Source organism: Juglans regia, chromosome 3 (genome assembly GCF_001411555.2).
Source record: "Juglans regia cultivar Chandler chromosome 3, Walnut 2.0, whole genome shotgun sequence".
Taxonomy (NCBI): domain Eukaryota; kingdom Viridiplantae; phylum Streptophyta; class Magnoliopsida; order Fagales; family Juglandaceae; genus Juglans; species Juglans regia.
Window position 1 is genome coordinate 27,792,387 of NC_049903.1, and position 23,312 is coordinate 27,815,698.

A 23,312-nucleotide genomic window follows, 5' to 3' on the forward strand; every position below is an offset into this window, starting at 1 on the left:
ATTTTACTCTACTAAAAAATAATGGACAAGATATATTTGAAATATATATATATATTATGTCAATTTATATACATCTGTCTTTTCATGTATAACCCGTGAATCATGACAAAGGCATATATATGAATGAATTAATGATGTACCATTAGAATTAACAAAAGAACAGCATGAGTGACAAGATATCAATCCATGATTTACTGCAGTACTTAGCTCAAAGTTTGGGGAAACACCATCCAAACAGGGCCTGAGAACTTCATGGGATTGACTTGAATCACTGGAAGAAAAAAAAAATGGATTTTTGCAATGTGGTTTGTCAAAGCAAAGTTAAGAGAATGCTCACAATATTTCTTGCAAAATTTACAGTCATGATAAAAACTATATATATATATATATATATATATATGGCTATTAAGCTAATTCTTCTTAAAGCCATAAGTACTATTTAACAATAGTTTCAATATTAATTCACTCTCTAAACAAAGATCAATCACACAACCCTCATGATTTGAACAAATTGCTAGATAAACAAAACATAACACCAGATTAATGTCATATATTACATCCTCATGATTCTCTATGTATTCCTAATATCTATAAGAGATCATCAACTCAACTGTTTCCAATCTGATAAAAAAAAAACTACAACCACCACTTCCAAAACTTCTTATCCTTGTATTTTCTTGCCCTGCAACACAAACAACAGCACAATAAATGGTGAATGAATTTAAAAAAAAACAAAACAAAACTACTAATTTCCATATGCATCCAGTACCTCATGATGATCCAAATAACAAGTGAATTTGTGTGAATCAGTGAAATTAATTGCTGTTGAGTCCCTGTAGAAACCCCTTTTTTGGATTGTGAATCAATCAAACCCCATTTTCTATTTCATATAGTTTTGGCTACCAAACATATATGTTGTAGCATAAATGTTTATTCATAAGGGACCCCAAATTGCAATTCCATCATATATAGTACATTTTTTTTTTTTTTTTATAACAACTCCACACCTTTTTGAGCTAAATCCTTCTAAAATATGAAGAAACCCAAAATAAGAAATAAATCACTTAATGCATGATCATGAGACTTACTTTTAGTCCTTTTCCTCCTATATTATCATGACCCCTTGAGCCCTTGGATTTGGTAGGTTCCAGAGCAGTTTTTCGATGGATCAAAGGTGGTTTTCCACGAGAGCGATCAGGCGGAGGAATTGATGAGTGGGTCTCTGGACCTCTATAATCAATTTCATACACCTGATCATGAGTACCCAACTCTCTGCAACTCCCTAATCATAAACCAACTTTAAATCAGTGTCTGACAATAATCTTACACAACTCCTTTTCAACTTCTGCGTTTACCAAACAAATATGTTGAGGGAGAAAGACAGAATAAAATATATATATTATATATATATATATATGCATATATTTATAGGAGCAAACCTCTTGAGAAGTAAGGCACTGTGATGAGAAGGAAGAGAAGAAGGAAAGTGGTGATGCTAGGCTTGAGCTCCATGGCATTCCTGCAGAACTGATATCAGTTTGTCTGAGATTGTAAAATCATAGTCATATATTATGTGTATATATATAGAGGGAAGAAGGGGATACCTTTATGTCAAGAGGTGTGTGTTCACGGAATAAGCATGGAAAAAAAGAGCAACTGAGGTATTTTTCTCAGCTTTTGGCAAAGTGAAACCGCCTCAATCGACAAAGCAATAAGTTTGCAAGGTACAGATGTCGATGTGTTGGGTTGGAACATTTATGTTAGTGTAACCATACCCATATATGTAATTTTCTTTTAGTTTTTAGGCTACTTTATATATGTAATATTTGCATTATCTTGTATGGTCAGGACAGCTCCATGTGTTTATAATTAAACATGTCTTTTCGAGGGACATCACTCACATTAGCCACGGTCCCACACCTACTCCGGCTCAGCCTGTTTCCCTTATCATTTTCTCCAGAGTTTTGGAGAAATTCTAAACATAAATAACTCATGTCTACCCAATTCACAGCATAAGACCATGGGGAGGCTGGTTTTGCTGTCATATACAATATACATACAGGTTAGAAGGCCAGGCTGACATGATAACTAATTAATAAGCACTACTTTACTCCAGAGATAACATTGGAAGAATGAATGCAAAATTGTATTCAAAAGGATGAAATCGGTGCTGAATTTTGTACTCTCATTGATCTGTTTCTGAGTTTCTTGAACCATAGAGGATTCAATGTTTGAATGGTCAATATGCTGAACACCTGATTATGCCATTGGAGCTGGCTCCTCACAAATGTTGGCCAGGTGAATATCATTTCCATGGATCCCCCACTACTTTGGAAAGAACAGCATAAAGAGGATAGTCCAGAATCAATAGTAGAAACAAAGTTTTCATGAGCATTGATAGGGTATTCAACAAAGTTTGACCAAAATATAGCTAGAGAATTCACTTTTATAAATTTAGTTAGTCACTTTTCAACAACACCAAATAACAGACTCTCCAAATCTATCACTACTCTATTAAAATATTGATTTTAATCTTTTAATTTATTTTAATTCTAATTGTAATTTAAATATTTATTTGTTATTAAAAAAGTACATATTAATTTTCTAACGTTGATATTAGATTTTAAAAGAAAAAATTAGCATCAACTTATAATAATATTGCAGAACTAGAACTTGAAGCACTTCTAGCAAGATGATGACACGTCATTGAAATGATGACTGATGGAGACTGGCCGCTTTCTGTGGTTGAGTTTGAGATTTGGGTACTTCATACTTTTGAGACGAAGATGAATTTTTTAGAATTGTGAGCTAGCGCGAAATGAATAGCATGCGGGAGAGGGAATTTTTTATGCCAAAATAATATTTGGCTAGCAACTTAGACTCAACAGATTTAACTAGTGAAAATGATTAAAGTTAAAAATACTGTAGATTTGTTGAGTCCACTATAGTGAGTTTTTATACAATCTAGTTAAACTTTGACCAAAATATAACTTTATTGAATCCACTACTAGTGCTTTAATAAGTGGGCTAAAACTGAAAGAGAACTTTCCGATGATCAAAAGAAAAAGCGGCTTTGATGGCCGTTACCGAAGTCATAAGTTTTGGAATGAAAAACCCGATCATAGAAGGAGACTCATTAGATGTTATCGCGGCCGTACAAAAGTAATGATCGTCTCACAATGGATTAGAAGGTTATCCTCTTTATAGAGTATATATCATGGGCACTCAAAGATAACCATATCATGGAAGACTTCAAAGATCAGAACTGGAATTGCATGGTCCCATGAACTGGTTAAGCTCATATGTATCATAACCAGCTGCAGATGAAAAAAAGTTGTGGCATTGGGAAAGTACCATCCCCCAATATTAAGAGTAGTCAAATGGAGCTCCAGTCATTTTCATGGAAATTATTAGTGGGCCAAAGGGTTCAAGATGAAACATGGACGTTTATTGATTGGATATGTCTGAAGGATGGGTATTTTTAGCACTAAAATATCCAAAAATATGCTGTCTTCTGTCGGCCTTTCCGTGCAACAGTCCATTAATAGAGAGAGAGGGTTACCGATGACAAGGTTTCTGTGTTGTTTGGTTCGGCTCTAGTAGTGAGTTTGAAAAAATTGTACCAGTTTTTATAGCAGCCAAAGATTGCCAGAAAGCTTGAAACTTTGGACTGCACTAAATTTGCCTGCAATAACCTTAAAAAAGATATAAATAACAGAGATGCAGGGCTTCTGATATATATCATATATGAAACCAGACGGTGACAAAATATATATATATATATATATATATATATAACAGGATAGGACAGCTGGTGTAGACAAAATAGTAGAAACTTACAAATATATATAGGACATCTCTTTTTTTAAGATGGATTGTTAAATCTTCTTTCTTTCAATTAAAATGTTAGTTAGATGGTTAATCTATAGAGAAAATCTTCAAACCGGTCGGGTGTTTTTTTCTTTTTTACACCTTTCAATCAAATTTGGACACATAAGAGACTTATAAGAATTACGATGGGTGTGACTTTTCCCTTTCCCTTTCCCTGTTCTCTCTTCTCCCCCGTCTTCCGAATCTCTAGCCATCTCTCAAGTTCATTCCACCTAATCTCTCTAACCTTTCATTCTTAGAATTTTTGCTTCTTTTTTGTAACTAGCTCACTGGCCCCATCCCAACTCCCGATTCCCTCCTCATTTATCAAATAACAATCTGTTTGGTGCTGAAAGATTGAAGGATTTCATATATTTCATTTTCCTTACCAAATGTTGGATATACAGTGTGCTATTTAAAGGGAAACAATACCCAGTGGTGCTCAGGCATTGTATCGAGCAAATTGTGTGCGCTGGCATTTCTAGCCTAGCTGTGAGTTGGTTACAATAGAATTGCAATTCCTCAATACAAAGAATAATTTCACAACAAAATTACATAATTGTTATAGAAGATTATGCCGAGTGAAGGTGCGGAGGACCTTTGTGTGGTATTGAGTTGGGACCACTTTCAATTGTGCTCTTTTGTGGAGCTGAGGTGGAGCCATTTTCGGTTGGAGTGAGATTACTCTGCCGCCCCACTCTTATCGCTGGGCGTACCGCCCAGTATTTTTTTTTTCCTTTTTTCTTTTTACATTTTTTTAATACATTTAAATATTTTTAAAAAATAAAAAAAATACACCAATACACTTAAAATCACTTTCTTAATCACTAAGTAAAAAAATATTTTGATCAGCGGTCAAATAGAGTGGTCAAAATGGAGAGGCAAACTAGTTTTATTCTTTCGGTTGTCATGCTTTTAGGTTCGATACCAAGAAATATAAGTTCCAACACAACAAATTTGGAGCTCTTGATACTAGCAGAGACTCAAGTTTTAGTGTGTGTGAGAGAGAGAGCAGAGGGAGAAAGGAAGTTTGAGGCTGCTCGACGAGGGGTGGGGGGAGGAGAACAGAGATCGGGGTGCGGGTGGAGACAAATTTATAAAGATTCCTTACATGTAATTGTATTGTTAATTTTGTTAGAATCTCTACATGTCTTTTTATCAGTGGTTGGTGTAAAATACTGAAAGTCACCCGTCCTACTCCTAGCGCCCCTCTAATCTATATTCATGTACCACACATAGTTTTAGTATTTTCTTAGGTAAAAAGGTTGCATTAATTGCTGGTACTGGTGGTGTATGAAAACAACATTGCCGTATGGTTGCAGGTTATCTTTCATGTGTATCGTGTTGGGTCCAACATCAACAGCTATGTCGTGGCTGGACTGGAATATGGGTCTTTCTGGAGTTTATGACCAGCAACTGCCAGTATGACTGGGACAGTGACTCCAAGCCAGCCTCATAATCTTTTCAATCCCAGCAGCAAATTTGCAGACAGCACCTTCAACTGCCCATCTCATCTCACCTGTCCTGACACCTCTCTCTCTGTACTATAGATTGTATTAATCATAGACGTACAACTCTGCACTCATGAGGAAATGTTTTTGAATTATCCGAAATGAACTCGCAAAAACCACCTTTGATCCATAGAAAAACTGTCTTGAACAACCGGTGCTAATAAAAATAAAAAATAAAAACAGAGATGTACAAAACCATGGTGGACTAAGGGCTTTCTAACAAAAATCAGTATTTGTTCTGCATTTGCCTCTGATGGACTTTGGGACTGATAGTAGGGACTCCGAGCAAACCTGTGACCGAAGAAGCCCATGTTTTCAACTTTGGGCCTTCTTTGAGTTGCTTATGATTGCTTCAAGACTATCCCCAATTGCTTGATAGACCACGCTCATACCCTAGGACTTACACCGGCAGATCCATATATTATATAACAGACAGCTTTTCCAATTTCCAAAACAAAAAAGCTGTACGCATGTTTTCTTCTCCCTTTAGTGTCTGCTTCATGGTTTTGCACGATTTGTCTGCTGGGAACACTGAACAAACAGCTTTCAGCTTTTCAATCTAATTGCTAATTATTCCTAACCTCCTCAATCTCAGCCTAAAGTCAGGATATAGAGCTAGAGCTGTACACACACACACATAAAAACTGTATATGATAGGGTGTATATATAGATGTTAGTATAGGTCCGTGACAATCTCATACTGTGATATTTACAGGTGCAGGCAGCAGCACTTCACTTTTGAAAAATTTGGGGTCTTCTTGTGGTATAATTTCTTTTGGGTCCTACTTTTCCTAAAAGCCTGAACACTGGTTGCAGATGCAGTGAGGTAGTGTATAATCTAGGCTTCTACCTCGAGAGAGAAAGTCTTCTGACAAAGGAAAAATTGTATTTACCCAGAAAAAGAAAAGAGGGTTTTCTTTTCTTTTATTTTTTCTGCCAACTCTTTGGAAAGTGCATCTTGCCTTTCTGTAATATACAAGCTGAAGCCACCCTTTCAAGGAATACACAATACAGCAACACCCATTCACAGTATAGTTTCGTTATTTGTAGATTCTGATTTATGAGTGATAACTTTTGTTGTTGGATCAGTGCTTGTTATGGTGCTGTGAGAGCACAGCATAGTGGGGAGATATTTTAAGTAAACAAGCCTGTCATTTGAAAGCAACATAACAGAGAGTGTCATTTGCTATTTATAAGATTTGTTGTCGCTCCTAATCAAATTGATTGAAATTCAATGTTCCAATGATAAGATTGTTATATGGCCAAAAGAAAAATGATGCGTTGAGGAGCCAATAAAGCCTGTAACATCCATTCTATATGAAGTGGCCTGGGTCCCAGAATGACACCATTTTTTTACAAAAAAGTCTCTGTTTGTAAGGGTCTTTCACACCATCTAGCACATAAAAGTATTAAGTATTTTGCGGTTTCTACAAATCTAATGAATTCTACAGCAAGTAGTGTTAAATCCAGGGCCTTTCACTCTATCAAGTAGTTGAAAATCTACTGTAAGTTTTGACTCCACACTCAGTAGCCCTAGTATTCCAAAATCCGTATATGTACAGATAGCATGTGCCCGAAACTTCCTCCAAGGGCCAGGACTGTTCGCTCTGTGAACCCCACTTTTAATTATGATAGAACTACCCCCCAAAGCTTAAATCCAGAACAAGGTATGCATGTGCATACGATGAATCCAATGGCTTCAGTTTAAGCTGATTAGAAGAAAATCCCTGTGAACTGCTGCAGTTAAAAACCCAAACTTATGTATGTCCTTCCTAGACACTGCTCAGCTCCAGTAAATAAACCACACCATGAGTCAAGAGCCATGCATGTCCAAACCTTGGTCTGGTTTCTAACAGGAGAAATGTCTGGTTCACAATGCTATTAGTTAGATCTACTTAAAAAAAAAAAAAAAAAAGCTTTGAAATCTATATGTTACCTCATCCTCTTATAACAGAACATTCTATCTCGAGCCAAACTTTGTAAATGTCCACCCCAGATGTCTTATCTAATAATGTGAACAGAATGATGGCTTATGTTTCCTAACAATCCTGAAATAAAACGTTCTATAGCTAGCAGACAACAACCTGACCACGAATCTCTCACATTATAGGTCCTTTTGACCATACTTTAGGTGAACATATCTTTTGAAGTTGAAATTAGTGGGTCTAAAATCTTTAATTGCGATCTCTGAAAACAAGAAAAAGGCTACCCAATAGGATGAGACTTATTAAAAAGTTAAAAGATAGACGTGTTTACATTATTTATTACTCTTGCTTTAAACAAACATAGATATCTGAGAGTCATATATGAACATGTATTAAAATAAGAAGTGGGACATCTGATAAAGATATGATAATGGGTTTCTACCAAATGCTATAAAAGTTGGTCAGAGTATCCAAAGATGCTTACATTAATCAAAATCCCATCACCCCCAATTCTAAACCAGTACATAAAGCAAAAGCAGAAAACACTAAGAACAGACACAAGACTTAAATTAATCAAATTGATTTTTATGACAAAAACAAAGAAAGTAACAAATACAGCAGCCATGAGCACCGGCAGAGTAGATGAACACAACTTCTTCATTGGTTTCAGCTTTCAGTGTACAACTAACTTAACCTTTTGGTTTATATAATTAGGGCCAATTACCAAAGAGCCATAGAGATTCTCTCGTACAGCCCAACATGTATTAATTATATGTATATATATAAAAACCAATATAATTTCAGTTGCCAAATTTATAAAAATCATATAGTAAATGAGATAAAAATTAGTAATTAAGTAATCACAAAACATGTGGTGAGCTTGAATCGGCGAAACCCAACCTTCTGTTTTCCCAGAAATGCATTTCTGAATACAGTTTCTCTGCAGTTCTTGCCGGTTCTGATTTACATCTTGTGAGTATCAGAGGTCGTACAGAGTCTGCTGCTTCCCCTGCTTTCAGTTCTTCAACACAAACAGATTTGATGAATCCTTCTCTAATTGCACCTTCAAATTCTTTGAAAAACTCCAACTTTCCCTCCATTTCAGGACCTATTCCGGACTCGTCATCAGAGATTGACTCTCTTTCCGCTGGGGGTTTCTCAGTCTCCGTCTGTTCGTCTGTGTTTTCCTGCTCTACACTCTGTTCTGTTTCTTCCGTCCTCAGCGGTGAACCCCAGAATCTCCACGCTAAAGATGATGATCTGTAAGGAGCAGATCTACACCGAGTCAATAACAAAGCGTTCTTTGGCGGTGAAGAAGAACTAGACACAAAGACCTTAGCTACTTCTTTCTCATCTTCTTCCTCTTCTTCATCCTCTTGCTCCGAAGACTCGCTTTTATTCCCAATTTTTTGTTCAACCTTCGAGGAGTCTTCTCGACTTTCGGTTTTTCTTCGGAAACCCGCTTTGAAGAAAGAGACCCACTTGCGCCAAGCTGGTCGGCACGACTTGGGCTTGATCTTCCTGGCGAAATGGTGGCAGAACAGGGCATTTCTGAGCCATTTGCACCGGCGTTTCATCGGTGTTCGGGCCCCGCTGGCCCGACCGGGTCTGGCGGTGGCAGCCTGTTTGGAGGTGCGCCTGACCCTGACTTGGCCCATGCATGTAACTTTGGGTGAAGAAGGTTCTTGGGTTTCAATGGCTGCGTTCCTTTTCCGAACAAACATTGGGCTAGAACGTGACCTGCCCCTGCTTTTGCTTCCCACATTGGTCCTCAGAAACCTCATCAATGGCGGCGGGAACTTCTCAGTCCGACCAGGACTCGATATGGGTTTTGTGGATATCTTCATTTCCTCCGTAACCTTCCCTCTCTTCCTCTCTGTCCTCTCAGATTGAAAAGCTATCTCCTTTCTCTTTCTCTGTCTCTGTCCCTCTGCTTAAGAACCATGCGAGTTTTCTCCTCTTTTCAGAAGAGAGCAGATATGGGGTGTGTGCGTTATATCCTACGTTATTGCCCTGGCTTTTCTATTCAAAGTGTTCTGAGAATTTTTATTTCATATTTTGCACGGATGGTTGGATGGATCCACTGTAAAAGATTCGTACATGTATTCGTAGCGTGTCAAACAAAACATACATTTAAAAATTATGCAAAAAGTAATCATATGCAGTTTGTGCGGTAAATTTTCTGAAGTAATCGAAGTCTAAGGATGTGTTTGAATATTGAAATGATTTGAGTTGAGTTGAATCGAGATAATAAAATATTATTTTTTAATATTATTATTATTTTAAAATTTGAAAAAGTTAAATTATTTATTATATTTTATGTTGGAATTTAAAAAAATTATAATGATGAGTTAAGATGAATTTAGGATCTAAACTCACTCTAAGTGTGGTTTTCTTTCTGCTTTAAGAATAGTAATTAGTACGGAGAATTGAAAAATTCTATTTATTATTTTTACACTATATATTAACATGTGATTTATTATTTTTATTATTCTATTTAAACATATATATTGATGTATAAATATATACGTTTAAAGAATCGTGCTATATAGAAATGTCACACTCTGCAGGATAAAAGAGTAAATTATATTTTTTTAAGTGATGTGCAGGAATGTATGGTTTATGTCTAGAATTTTTACTCTTTTATGTCTAGAGTAAAATTACTTAAAAATATGTGATTTTACTCTTTTACTCTATAGAGTATGGAATTTCTGTGTAGCACGATTCTTTAAACATATATATATTTATATATCAATATGTATGTTTAAATAGAATGATAAAAATGATAAATCATATATTAGTGTGTAATGTAAATATGAAAAATAGCATTTCTCAACAATGATTTGGACAAATAACAGCCTGAAAGGAAGAGTTAACGGATAAGGGAAGTGGTTGGTTGTCCACTCATTTTCTGAATCATATTGAGGTTTTTCAACTCAATCACTCAACGATCTATGAGTGGGAATTTTGTCCTTTAATCAAGTGCTACTTGTTTGCTCAATTATCACTTCTACTTAGTTTAAAACCCACTTCTTCCTTCCACATATGGACAGGGTTAACAAAACAAAATTTCAGAAAATATATAAATATATATTTTTTTTTATTTCAGTGTGAGCTTATTTGCTTCTCAATTTTAAGGTATTGTCATTTCCTTTGATTTATGTTATATAGAGGCATTAAAACCTGCAGTTAAAAAAGCCGTTATACCAACCATAAAAACATAAAAACAGCCAGTTGGGTATACCAACAAAGTAAAAATCAGTGGTTATAACAGTCACATAATGGCTGGATCTGCACCAAAAGATGGGGCCTAAGACGCCTAACAATAGCTCAAACCTAGGAGGAGGGTCCTTGATTCGACAATCGGCCTAGCTTCAACTGCTGAGTTTTCTTTCTTGTACTTAATTAATACAGCCTTAATCAGTACTTCAAGTCAATTTTAATGTTGTTCTGTTAACATCTTTTGGAGTAGGTTTGTGTCGGACATTTAATTCAAGTATCTGCCATCTCATCATGTATGTCAAAACAGTCCAAGCCGTAAACACTCATTTAATTCAGAGAAATTAATTTACAAGGCTCGACAAGTCACATTCAACATTTAAAAAAAAAAAACTCTACTTTAAAAAAATATATAAAAAAAATTATTCTTTACTAATAGGACATATTTTTTTTTTTATAAAAAAATTTGTATGAAAGTTACTGAGGAAAATGTTAGGTTGAACTCTCAATTTGCTCCCCCTCAAGTGTATTGCTAATATTTTTTTTTTTAATGTTTAAAGAATTTACTATTAGTAAATTTACGTGTTTTTTTAATATTAAAAAAAAAAAACAAAATACACTAACAGTACACTTAAAAGGGCAAGTTGAGGGAGCTGAGTGACACCCAAAAATATATTAGTATTTTTATTCAAATGATATTACCGCATTAGTTGGTCATAAAATAAATTGTAAAATAAATGTACGAATATTATTATTTTTGTTTGATTTGCTACGTACAGTAGTGGAACATACAAAGTAACTTGAAATCACTTTAAAAAAAAGTGAGATCTATTATTAAAAAATTCATTTTTTTTTATGTAAGTCTTATATTTATTTACTTTTTTTAAAATAATTGTGCAGTAATTATACATTTACGACTATAACTATCATTTCTCTTAAAAAAAAAATGTGATGAAAAAAAAAAAAAACCTGAGTTTCATAGGATGGGAATCTTCACAGAATGGGAAAGAAATCCTCCCAAAAGGGCCAAAAGTAAAACCCCACCAATGTCTCCACCTTTCTTCATCTCTCTCACTGGCTAACCAGCCATCTTCCCACTAAATGTACCTACTTTCCATTCCTACCCCTGGAGAATTGAAACCCACCTACTGAGTGTGCAGTGCAATTTAGGAAAATCCTTGATGTGAATGGACAACTTACTCAAGTTCTATACCGACAAGCGAACAAAAAGTCAACTAAGGTTTCGAGCTTGGCACTCAGAAAAGAGCGTGGTGGGGGAGCAGGGAGGCTTGCCAAGTCAATAGGGAATCACTTGGAACAGAGTTGATTGCTAGACACTAGACATAATTTATTATAAAACTACTAAATTACATGTACAGAATGCAAGAAGAGCAACTGCTAGAAGTTTTGAAACTAATACTATTTTCCCTCTTACCCCATACCTCAAGTATCGCATCATCTTACATGGTGAAGGCAAGATTCAGAGTCAACAGATCTTTTCATCCCAACCATTACTTTCTTCGATTCAGATTCCGTCTTGTTCGTGTAATTCCATTCGCCGGTTTGCTCTTGTTCCTCATGTGCCTCAGTTTCATCGTCTAGAAAACAATGCAACGCATTGGAATAGTCAGGACTTTGGTTTACTACAACAGTCTGCTGCAAATAAAAATTGAAGTTTGTTTATATGGCTATAATGGAATTAGCTCGAAAGGCCTACCCGAGACGGTTGACAGAGAGAAAGCAGTTAGGCGTCTAACACAATCCTTCAGTGCTTGGAGCTCAGCTTCCTTTGAATTGAGTTTGGATTGGGCCAAATTCAATTCGGATTCCAGCTCCACGATTTGGTGTTCCTGTTGTTCAATGAGCAAATGGCAAAGTTTCTGATCAAGTTCAGCTGGCACCACCCCATGGAACTGATAAGAATCTGAATTCTGGCCTTCAGCTTCACACAAATCCATTGCTGAAACTTCAGTCTGCGCAACTAGTCTCAAGTCAAACGAAGAGATTTTTCTAATATAGAAGAAAGATGCATAGCTTAGCAGATAGGAGAAAAAGCGGACTCAAAAAGAGAAAAACATTGCATGAATTACCATGCCCAATGGTATGTGTTAGAAGTGGCATTCCTGTCAGTTTTGCTGCATCAGAATTGATACTTCTTACTCTGGGTAATTATGATTATTGTCAACTCCAAGTTTCATAGACTTAGCATCTACTAGCGTTATGTTTAGTCCAGACAATTTTATAAATATTTAGTTATATGCATAAGAGTGCATCAAAGATGCAAACCCCTGTACCTACAACGATACAAAACTCTGTTTACAGACATGTGAAAATCTAAATTAATTGGTGCCGGGCTGGCGTGGCGGAAGAGATGCGGGGGGTACCATGTCATATTATAAATGACACATCTCAATGAGGTGAATTAATCAAACAGAGAGAAAAAAGAAGGAATACTTGAGAAATTCTTACCTCAACCAAATTTGGTCTTATTTCCTCTTGGTGAGAAGCTTCAGTGATGCACCAAGGAAGTTTTTGCAGTTCAGACTCAAGCTCAGCCTCAAGTTGATTGATTTCATGCATTGTTGGCTCTGGCTCTTCAGTAAGAACACTACTTGCATATTCACCATCGTCAAAAATCAAGCGACCAGAAACCTTGATATCATTAGGGTCCCTATTTCCTGTACTAAAATTGTCTACCGCAAGTTGAGTGTGCTTGCTGTAGTTCTTGTTTGGCACTGCATCTACTTCACTAGCAAAAGCCGAAATGCCGAGATGATAGGATGATCTTTTTTTATCAATCTCAGATTTTAATTCTTGAACAACTTTTGCAGTCTCATCCACAGCAATATTCAGCTTACTGATCTCAGATTTCCCTGCTGACATCATGTACATAATCCCAACACCAAGTCCCCAGCCAAATAAAGAGCCATCTAGATAGGAGAACATGAAATAATGTTAGACCTTAATGCTATTTAGCAAGCATCTATAGCACATAATACAAACATACATACATACAAACATACATGCATAAACAAAAATTGCAATAAAACAATCCAAACTAACAAAATGAAAACAGGCGTATGTTAAAAATGAATAGACAAGAGCTTTCTGTGAGAGAAACAATAATGTTTAATTGTTAGGAATTAAGTTTATCATTTGGAGGGGCACCCATTTTTTGCTAGTAATCATTTAGGAGATGGACCCATAGAGCTTCATTACAATTGACTATAAAACAAGGTCGTTGGTTAGTCAGTATAATCCAAGTCGTATTCTTCTTTTGTTGCAATCAATCATATAAAGGCTTCTTCTTCTCCTTTTAGTAAAAATAATGATAATCGTAATAATTAATATGACCTACTTTTTCTCATTTCAATATATAAAGCACTCTTTCATCACTTTGTAGAGGAAGTTAAGAGCTTGCTTATGATATCAAACGCTGAATCGCGGAAAAGCTCCATACCCACAAGGGCTGAAGAAAATCTTCCCGTATGAAATAATGAGAACCGACATCTTAACAACAGGTACCAAATCAAAGAAACAGGATTAAGATTAATTTTGATCGGCAACAGGCACGAGCATAACAATCAGAAGACTGTACCTTTAGAAGATGACGATGCAGAGCTCGAGGCCACATTCTTGCTGAGTTTCCTCCTCTTTAAGCGAACAGCGAATCTCCTCGCACTCTTCCTCGGGACCTCGGTCTCCGGCTTTATACTACCAGATCTCTTAACCCGAGCCGCCTTCTTAATCCTCGAGTTCTTCGATCCAGATCCAGACCGGGACCCAGAGCTCGAAAACCGAAAGATCCCATCCTGTTCGCTTTGAGAGCCATCACAAGCACTCGGTGCATGGAAGGGATTGTCGGTCTGCTGGGGAAGAGTACTACTGGGGGTGGGATCATCGGTATCATTAGGGCCAAAGAGGTGCTTGGCAACGAGACCAGTGGATCCAGCCACTGCTGCAGCTAAGAGAACCTGCCACATTGGTGGTGATCAAACTAAGCTAAGCCAATTTTCTTCGGGCATTGATGATGGAGCTCGGAGATGTAGGGGTTTTGCTCAGATCACAAGTTTCCCGCTTCCCTCCGATTTACACGTATGAGAAAATTATTGGTTCGAATGGTTTTTTTTCCTAGTTTTTGAATTTTTGTCTAGGATTTTCATGGTACGGTCGGACATCCGACACACAGATTCGGCGATCCAACACACTAGACGAGAAAAATTATTTGCCGAAGACTATCTCGGATTTGAAATGAATTTTTAAATTTTAAATTAGAAAAGAAACATGTTAGAGAAAATTTGTATATTAATATTATTTGAGAAATTTAATTGTGCAGTTGTAAATATATTAGGACTTGAGAAGTAGTTGGATAAATAGTTTTTACAGCAAAAAAAATTATAAATTAACGTAAATAAATATGATAAGTTAGATTTTTTTATATTAAAAAAAAATGATATTTGTAAGTTTATAACGTACAAACATCGTATAATTATTTAAAAAAATTAATAAATATGAAATTTATATAAAAATAATAATTTTTTAATAATAAATATTTTTTTATAATATTTATATATTTTACGACTGCAATTAATATTAATCGTGTCAATAATTTTTAGAAGAAAGATAACATTATTATGATCTTGTTACCAAGGAAGTCAAAAAGGAAGTTAAACTACCGAAGATAATAATTTGAAGCCCAAATCAATAATATTTCCACAGGTCTTCCATGCCCACGTCAGAAAGAATTGACAAATGCTTTTCTTTAATTTGAGTTTTTTTTTTTCTTTATCATTTATGACATATGCGAAGGCTAATATATAATTTTATAGAGTGGTACTATTATACCGTCTGTATGTACTCATTTTGTGTGTCTTTCAGTGTAAATTATATATATATTTTAAATATTTTTTAAATATATTTAAACATTTAAAAAAAATACTAATACTTTAATAGTCACTTATTTAGTTATTATGTAAAAGAAAATAATTAAATACATAAACGATCAAAATGAGATAGCATAGTAGCATTACTCAATTTTATATATTGCTAAAAATGATCAAATTTAAAATGAAAATAGTATTTTTCAAAATAGTTTCGTAAAAATGATATGATTTACTATAAATTTAATTACGGGTGTAAATTCAAATGCAAATTCATGTATACCTAGGTATTCTGATTCGACCACAAGTATCGGTTCAGGTTAAACCAACTATAACTTGGATGGGTACCCAATTATAAAAATTCATATATCCGGTTATCCACGTTGTAATCGGATATCCGAACTTATCAAAAACACCATTTTAAGATGAGGGTTACAAATACAAAAAGAAAACATCAATTCATCTATAAGGCAATTTTTCTAAAATGTGAGGTAATGTTTCAAAAAAACTGTTTGACTAAGTAGGCTAGTTTTGTCATTCAAATTAAATATATGATCAAATATAATGATCGTGAATCTTCTTCAATTTCATGTAAGACTGTGTATTATCACATTGAGCGAGTTTTATTAGACTTGAGAGCGAGTATAAACTTACTAACTTATTCAATATATTTTTGCAGTTAGGATTGAGAGAGCAAAAATTGCTTAATTGACACTTAAGTTAGTTGATAGATTTGTTAAGATCCCTAGAAGTATTGTCGAGGGTGTTTTGATCAAGGTTAACTCACTCTATTTTTCAATAGATTTTGTGGTACTAGATGTCGAGTATACTCAAAGTGCTAGTGAGCAAATCCCTATTATTATAGGTTGCCCTTTCTTAACCACATCCATTGTTTTAATTAATTATCGAAGTGGTGCGATGAATCACTTTTGGAAATATGATTGTTTAACTTAACATTTTTTTATATAAGTAAGCAAATACTAGATAATGAAAGTAATTGTGAGGTTAATATGATAGAGAGCCTGTTCCAAGACTCTCTATTCAATCAAGTTGTGAGGATCATCTAAAGAATTTTCTCACTCGGTAGGCGTGCAACTTTGATATTTAGAAATCAAAGGAGGGGGTAAACTCATTGTTAGATTATGTTCCTATGTATGTGCCACCAATTGATAACCAAAAGTGGTGCATCTTCCTCTATCCTCTACACCACCACTTACATCTGTTGTAGAGCCACCACAGTTAGTTGAAATCAATGCTCGAAGCTCTCAAATATGTTTTTTTAGGTTCTTTTGAGACCTTACCACCTATTATAACTTTAGATTTAGATGACTCTATATAACAGCAATTGATGAGTGCATATCAAAAACACAAGGAAGCTATAGGTTCGATAATTGCTGATGTCAAGGGTATTAGTCCCCCAGTAGTTATGTATAAAATCCAGTCATAAATGGATAGCTTACCCATTGTAGGATTCTACGTACCCTAATGAGCAATTGATGCAAATATCCTAGATGGAAAATTATTTTTATCAGTTACTATTCACTACCACACACCTTATGAAAAACACATTCACACCCTATATACCCTATATATATATATATATATAATAAAATAAAATAAAAAACTATAAGTGTGAAGTGTTGGAGTGAATAGTAGCTGATACATAACATTCCTCATCCCATATACCTTGGTATGATGATATTGTGAATACCTTGTCCCCCACCGAATGCCTTCTCATTGGACCAAACAAGATAAATTCGAATTCTTAGGTTGCTAATGTTGATCTTTCCCAGGTGGAAGAATATACAAGGTTGGGCCTAGATCAAAAGGAAGTTTGATGTGGTTTAACACTTCTTTTGGGATGATCCATACTTATTCAAGTACCATCTTGATCAAATAATTAGGAGATGTATTTCTAAGAGTGACAAAAGATATCATCTTCTTTTATCATAAGCAAGCATGTGAAGGCCACTTTTCCTCATGAAAGATCGCTGCAAAGATTTTGTATGTTGAAAAGATGACATTAGAGGATTTTGCTTTTCAGGATTAATCTTTTGTTACAATTTACAGTAGTGCACTAAATCCTTGTTTTAGTTTCTAGGTTCTAATTTTGCTTGTTTTAGCTACCATTTTGCAAGTAGTAGATTTTTAATATAAGCTTGATTTGATGATGATCATATCCTTTCTCCTTGCCTCGCTTTTATTGTTCAGAGTTCTCAGGTTCTTACTGTATTTTGCTTTTACATTCATGACATCTATTTGAGCATATCAATTTCATGTTTGGGACAATGTTCATTTTAGTTTGGGGTGAGAAATAGTTTTACTTTAGAACTGGTTTGGATTGAGAACTCATCTCACTATTATTCACTACTATTCACAAATTTTAGTCTCGGTCATTTGTTGGTTATATGGCACCTTTTCTTTTCTATTTTTCCTTTTGCGTTTATGTTATATTTATGTGTTCATAACCCAAAAAACAATTGAAAAAGAAAACTTCCTTTGTGCCATCGGTAGCAGTGAGCTGTTTGGGTGGAGGTGTGAGGATTCCATCAACGTAGGCATAAACTTTTTGGCCCTTTGGATAAGGAAGCATAGTCGCCTTCCATGTAAGAAAATTTTGTCGATTAAGCTTGGAAATATTTAGAGAGAAGGAGGGGTTGAATATAGGAAGTTGGGTGGCAGGCATTGTGAAAGATGAGCGTGAGTGACATTGGTCAATTGGCTCTCCATGTAAAGTTTAAACAAATGATTAGATAAAAAAGATTTCAGAGCATATATTCATGTGCATCGTACACTATAAATAGTACAAGTTGTATAACAATCTACACATGTTGCGGGATTTCAAAAACTGAAGTTTAAATGATTTCAAAAAATGCAGTTCAAATATTTAAATGTTTCAAAGTTGCCTAGATCACATTGCTCCTCTGTTTTTGCAAGATATTCGGCTAACAGTATCCGTTGTTGCTTGATACTCCTGCTTCTCAGTTGCACTATTAGCGAAAGATTCAAAAGTTTCAATAATATGGTACACTTCGTGTTCATTCATAAAATAAATAATAAATAAACAAATAAAAATAAATTAATATAGAGAAACACAAAGATTTATGTGATTTGGTATAAAAGCTTACATCCACGGGTTGTTTGAGGCAAAATCCACTATAATGAGTAATTTTAGAATCTCTCATAGCTTTACATATCTCACAGTACGATGGAGGAATTTAGAATTTCGAGAAGTTGAAGACGATGCATCTCTTGAGAATTGAGAGAAGATCATGTAAAGTTACTATGTGCGAAGGAGTATATGTGTAGAGAAGTTGTGGAGAGCCCCCTCCATTTGTAGAGATCTCCTCCTTTTATAAAGAGCTATTTTCTTCCTTTGAGTGATCAAGTCCAATTTGTATTGTGAAGCATTTTCCTTTTAAGAGTCTGAATCAACTTCTTTTTATTTATCTCTTCCTTGTCTTATCTCCTGATTCTCTTCCCTTCCATATCTCTTGATTTTATCTCTTTCTTTGTTATTATTGATAGGTTTTCAATGAGTAGGACCCAGTCAATTTTATCCCTAACAATTATAGTGTATGTCATGAGAGATGTTTAGAGAGGAATAAAGGAGCAAAGTGATGGAGATGTAAGAAGTGAGTTTAGTGCCCTTTAATTTCGTCAAACCACTTTAGAGTATCATGGAGTGTTTGAACTCTATAGATAAGTGTTTAGATTATCTGACAATGGACACACATGTACGTAGTTGCACTTGGTGTTCTTTTTCTTCTTCGTGGAAATTAATATTATAGGGAGGAAATAAGCTTTTGATCCTTGGTTCTAGTTTTTTTATCTTCTTGTATTTTTATATTTAGCTATCACGATATTTAAATGAACCGATTAAATGAGTTTTTCATCAAGTTATTCAGCTTTCATTCAGCTTTACAATGCCAACAAGCTTGCCACCATCAAATTAATGTTAAAGTAGTTTTAGCATTTACTCTATCAAATGATATATATGCCAACATATAAGTGCGTCTATTATCCAATTCTAAGTACTTTTCACGGGAGTTTAAGCACTATATATATATATATATATATATATATATATATATACATATAAATATATAGTCACTCCAAAGTGGCTCATCAAAAGTGTATTATACCTTACAAAACTTGTTGAAATTTTTTTGAGAGTGAATACAAGCTCACTCTCGACCAAATATAAAATCATAGATCCAAACACAAAGCCAAATATAAAACACAGAAGGCTAATAATTTACAAACGGTAGGTCTTTCCCACTAGGAAATTCCAGCAAACAGGTGGAGATTTTGATGAGTGAGATATTTCCAAACTCTAGGTTGGAATGAGCCTATTGCGCAATGAAATGCACGCATCGATTCTGGGATTGATGTATCTTTTCAGCTTGCCATGCTTGAAGGTCTTTGAGCAGGAACCGAGTGTCTCAGGCTATCCCTTCAGTTTCCCAGTTAATGGCCTTATGAGGATTATTGATAGAGTTGATTGCATCTAAAACCCCCTTTTAAATAGTCTTCCTATGCATGAGACTATTTTCATGTTATGCTTTTGAGAGTTTATTCTCAATAAATAGATTATTTTTATAATATTGGGTCTCTCTATCGGGAACAAGTATAAAAATACGTAACACTCTTAACCTATAGGAAGCAGGTGTTACAAAAACGCTCTTCCACACCTTTATATAATCTTTGTACCGTATTTATGAGCACTAGCATTGAATTAGCTATTTAAAGTTAAAATTTGGCTAATATATGACTTTTTTACTTTTGACTAATTACTCAAAATCTGAACTCCACATTGGATTAATTATCTCATTTTCTATAATAATAAAATTTATTATTTTTTTAATCTATTTTTAATACTTTTTTTTTAGTTGTTTAGATACTTTTTTATTTTCATTTTCATAATCTCCAATTCTCCCCAACAATTTTCAACAATTATTTTTATTTTTATTTTCACAATCTATAAAATTAGCATTTCTAATTACCAATAAATTGTCTACAACTATTATCATTTTCACAATCCAACAATTTATAAATACATTTATAATTGCCATGTAGCACCATTGCATTAACGCAATTTTGAAAAATAATGAAAAAGTAATGATAAAATATTAAAAAATAAGTAAAAAATATAATAAATAATAAATAATAATGAGATATACTGAAAATAGCTTATGTATCTTTATATTCATCTTCATATTTATATAATATCTCTCTAAAATAATCTGTATTGGATTATATATATATCTTCAAATTTTTGCATAATTATTAACAATTTAAAAAAATATTATTTACTCTTTAAATATTATTTTTTTATTATTATTATTTTTTAATCTCTCCATCTGTCACGTCCGAAATTATTTGTCTCCTTGCTCTCTGTAGGAATCCGAAATACCCCACATCCCGACACCAGCTTCGAAATTTCTGGGTTTTTTCTTTGCTGATTGCTCATCAACGACAAGCCATCATTGCAAGATCGTCAACACCAAGCCATTTGGCATTTGTCATCGAGCTCTGGACGCCATTCGCCATCGAGCTTATGGGGTTGATTTAATGGACTATGGCGTTTTCTTTAGTATTTTACCATTTTGCAATGATTTATCTTCGATTTTTTTTTCAAATCCTTTTGGCATGATAGAAAATGGTCAATCAGATTTTTTTGTGGAAAAGAAAACGACAGTGCTCCTCCAGAAGATGTACAAATTCCCCAGATGTACAAATTTTTGGCCCTTTCTCTCTAAATTATTATTATTTAGCTCAAAAATACATAATTCAACTAGGAGTTTTTCTCCATATGTAAATTTTTTTACTTTGATTTTTATCATATAAGTAAATTTTTTTTATTGTTCATAATTTAAAATACATATATTTCATTTTCTTCTAAAAAAAAATTTTAGAAATATTTTTAAACCAATTTTTTCATATTTTGAATTTTTTTTTTAATTTTTATTTGGCTTATATTTTTTTTACGTGTATAAGACTGAATTATTATACATTGTATGTAAAAAATAATTGCAAATATAAAAAAAATATATATATATTGTAAATTTATTGGTAGAAATGAAATATTTAAAAAGAATAAAAAAAGAATATTTAAATGATATAGAGTAAAAATAGATAAGCTAATGGATGACATATTATAAAAGTCAGTATATAAAATAGAAAAAATAAGTTTTGGTAATATATTTTAAAGGATAAGATAAAGAATTAATTGAGAATGCTCTTAGAACTTTTGTTATGGAATTGCTTAAAGGAAAAATAATCATGTGTTAACATATTGACAAAACTTAATCTAAATGAGTTATTGTTGAGGTTGTCTAACATCGGTTATGGAAGGGGCTGATGGTCAATTTATAAGTGTAAGGGAAAATCTCACCTCTTGAACTAGCTTCTAAAATTGAGAGAGGTCTAAGACGATCCAACACTGATATCAGAGTCCATGTTTACCAACAGTCCACGAGAGAAACAAATTGTCGCTGCTCTGATCCAGGCCGGATGTGTGAGAAGGAGATTGATCATCTCATACTAGTAGTTGTAGATTCATAGTTCATGGCCCCCATGCTTATTCAAGCACATGGTTTCAAGTAACTTTTACATTAATTTTAAGAAGAATTTGTTGTAGTCGAAATAGCGTAAAGGTAGGTAGATTTTTAATCGAATTTTTGCAAACCTTTATATTACTTGAGTATGAAATTTTTGAATTAGGGTGCACGAAGTTTGTATGATTTATTCGTGCAACGTGATATGATTTTTTATATATTTATTTCTGTACACCTTCTCAATACTATTTTGGTAATATTTATGGGGAGCGAACCAAGTTTCATAAAAGTGATATGTTGACACATGTTTAAATATTCTTGCAAACTATTGAATTATTGTAACTTGTTCAGTGAGAAAGTCACATAAAACCAACCTCTAATCCTATAATATTGTAAATGTTTTTGTGATATGAATGATATCTTCATGATATTGTGTGAATACTCTTCTGGCATCTATGGTCTGTGTGACAACTGAAGATATCTTTCATGGTATAATATTGATGTCAATTTATGTAGTTTTCATTGAGATTGATTAGAGAATGTTCTTTGCTCATTGTCGGATTATTTATTTATTTATTTATAAATAAAATTACAATTTCCTTCGTCCCATTAATTGTGCTACTGGTGCCCTGTAACTCAATTTTTTCTGTCAAAGGATGTGTATACTCGGGATTTACAGCCAAAGACTTTTAGAACTGATCTAGCTACAGTTTGCTTATGAGATGAAATGAGTTGAGTTGAATTGATACCAAATTCCAATGCTCGAGTCTTGAAATTCTAAAATTTTAGAAATTTCTAGCTGCAGTTTGGTTATGAGTTCAAGAAATTGTCCTAGAGTCATTTCTCATGCAGTTACTTGAATTGTAGTGCTATGACTAAAGAATTGGGTGCTGAATTGAAATACTTTTGTTTTGAGAAACATTTGGATTTTGTATTTGAAAATGTCATAAACAGGGACAAAGCTCATATTTAAGTAGAAATTGTAGTCGTTTCAAACTAGATGAGTTGCAAGCCACCCTATTTTGCCATAAGGAACACCAATTTGGCACAAATGAACATACTGATTTCAAGAAGTTTATGCCACTATATTTACTGGCATAGCGGGTCCGTTTAGATAGAGAAACACTTTCAACCTATTTCATCTCATCTCATTATTACAACTTTCCAAATTCTCATACAAAATATAATAAATAATTAAACTTTTTCAAATCTAAAAACAATAATAATATTAAAAATAATATTATAATAATATTTTATTCAACTCATATAAAACCATCTCGTCTCATCTCAATGTCCAAACGAGCCCAAAAAAGAAACATATTATTACACCCACAGATCAGCGAGGAA

General features: G+C 34.0%; 3 protein-coding genes across 4 annotated transcripts; all 3 read right to left on the minus strand.

The window, feature by feature from the left end:
- Nucleotides 1-394: 394 nt before the first annotated feature.
- LOC118348051 lies at nucleotides 395-1,732 on the minus strand. Of its 2 annotated transcripts, none has more exons than XM_035688833.1 (4): nucleotides 1,605-1,732; nucleotides 1,440-1,519; nucleotides 1,089-1,282; nucleotides 395-682 (listed from the first exon to the last, which is right to left on the minus strand). In XM_035688833.1, the coding sequence occupies exons 2-4, from the start codon at nucleotides 1,510-1,512 to the stop codon at nucleotides 662-664; spliced, it is 288 nt and encodes a 95-aa protein (XP_035544726.1). In that variant the 5' UTR covers nucleotides 1,513-1,519; nucleotides 1,605-1,732; the 3' UTR covers nucleotides 395-661. The 2 variants fall into 2 exon arrangements, with proteins under 2 accessions (XP_035544726.1, XP_035544725.1); XM_035688832.1 differs by having other exon boundaries at nucleotides 1,440-1,527; nucleotides 1,605-1,717.
- Nucleotides 1,733-8,166: 6,434 nt separating this feature from the next.
- LOC108991220 lies at nucleotides 8,167-9,153 on the minus strand. Its single transcript, XM_018965400.2, has one exon. The coding sequence runs from the start codon at nucleotides 9,151-9,153 to the stop codon at nucleotides 8,167-8,169; it is 987 nt and encodes a 328-aa protein (XP_018820945.2).
- Nucleotides 9,154-11,488: 2,335 nt separating this feature from the next.
- On the minus strand, nucleotides 11,489-14,746 carry LOC108991221. The gene is made up of 4 exons (XM_018965401.2): nucleotides 14,124-14,746; nucleotides 12,995-13,455; nucleotides 12,243-12,498; nucleotides 11,489-12,123 (listed from the first exon to the last, which is right to left on the minus strand). Exons 1-4 carry the CDS (start codon nucleotides 14,506-14,508, stop codon nucleotides 11,981-11,983), a joined length of 1,245 nt encoding a protein of 414 aa, XP_018820946.1. The 5' UTR covers nucleotides 14,509-14,746; the 3' UTR covers nucleotides 11,489-11,980.
- Between the last annotated feature and the right edge of the window lie 8,566 nt (nucleotides 14,747-23,312).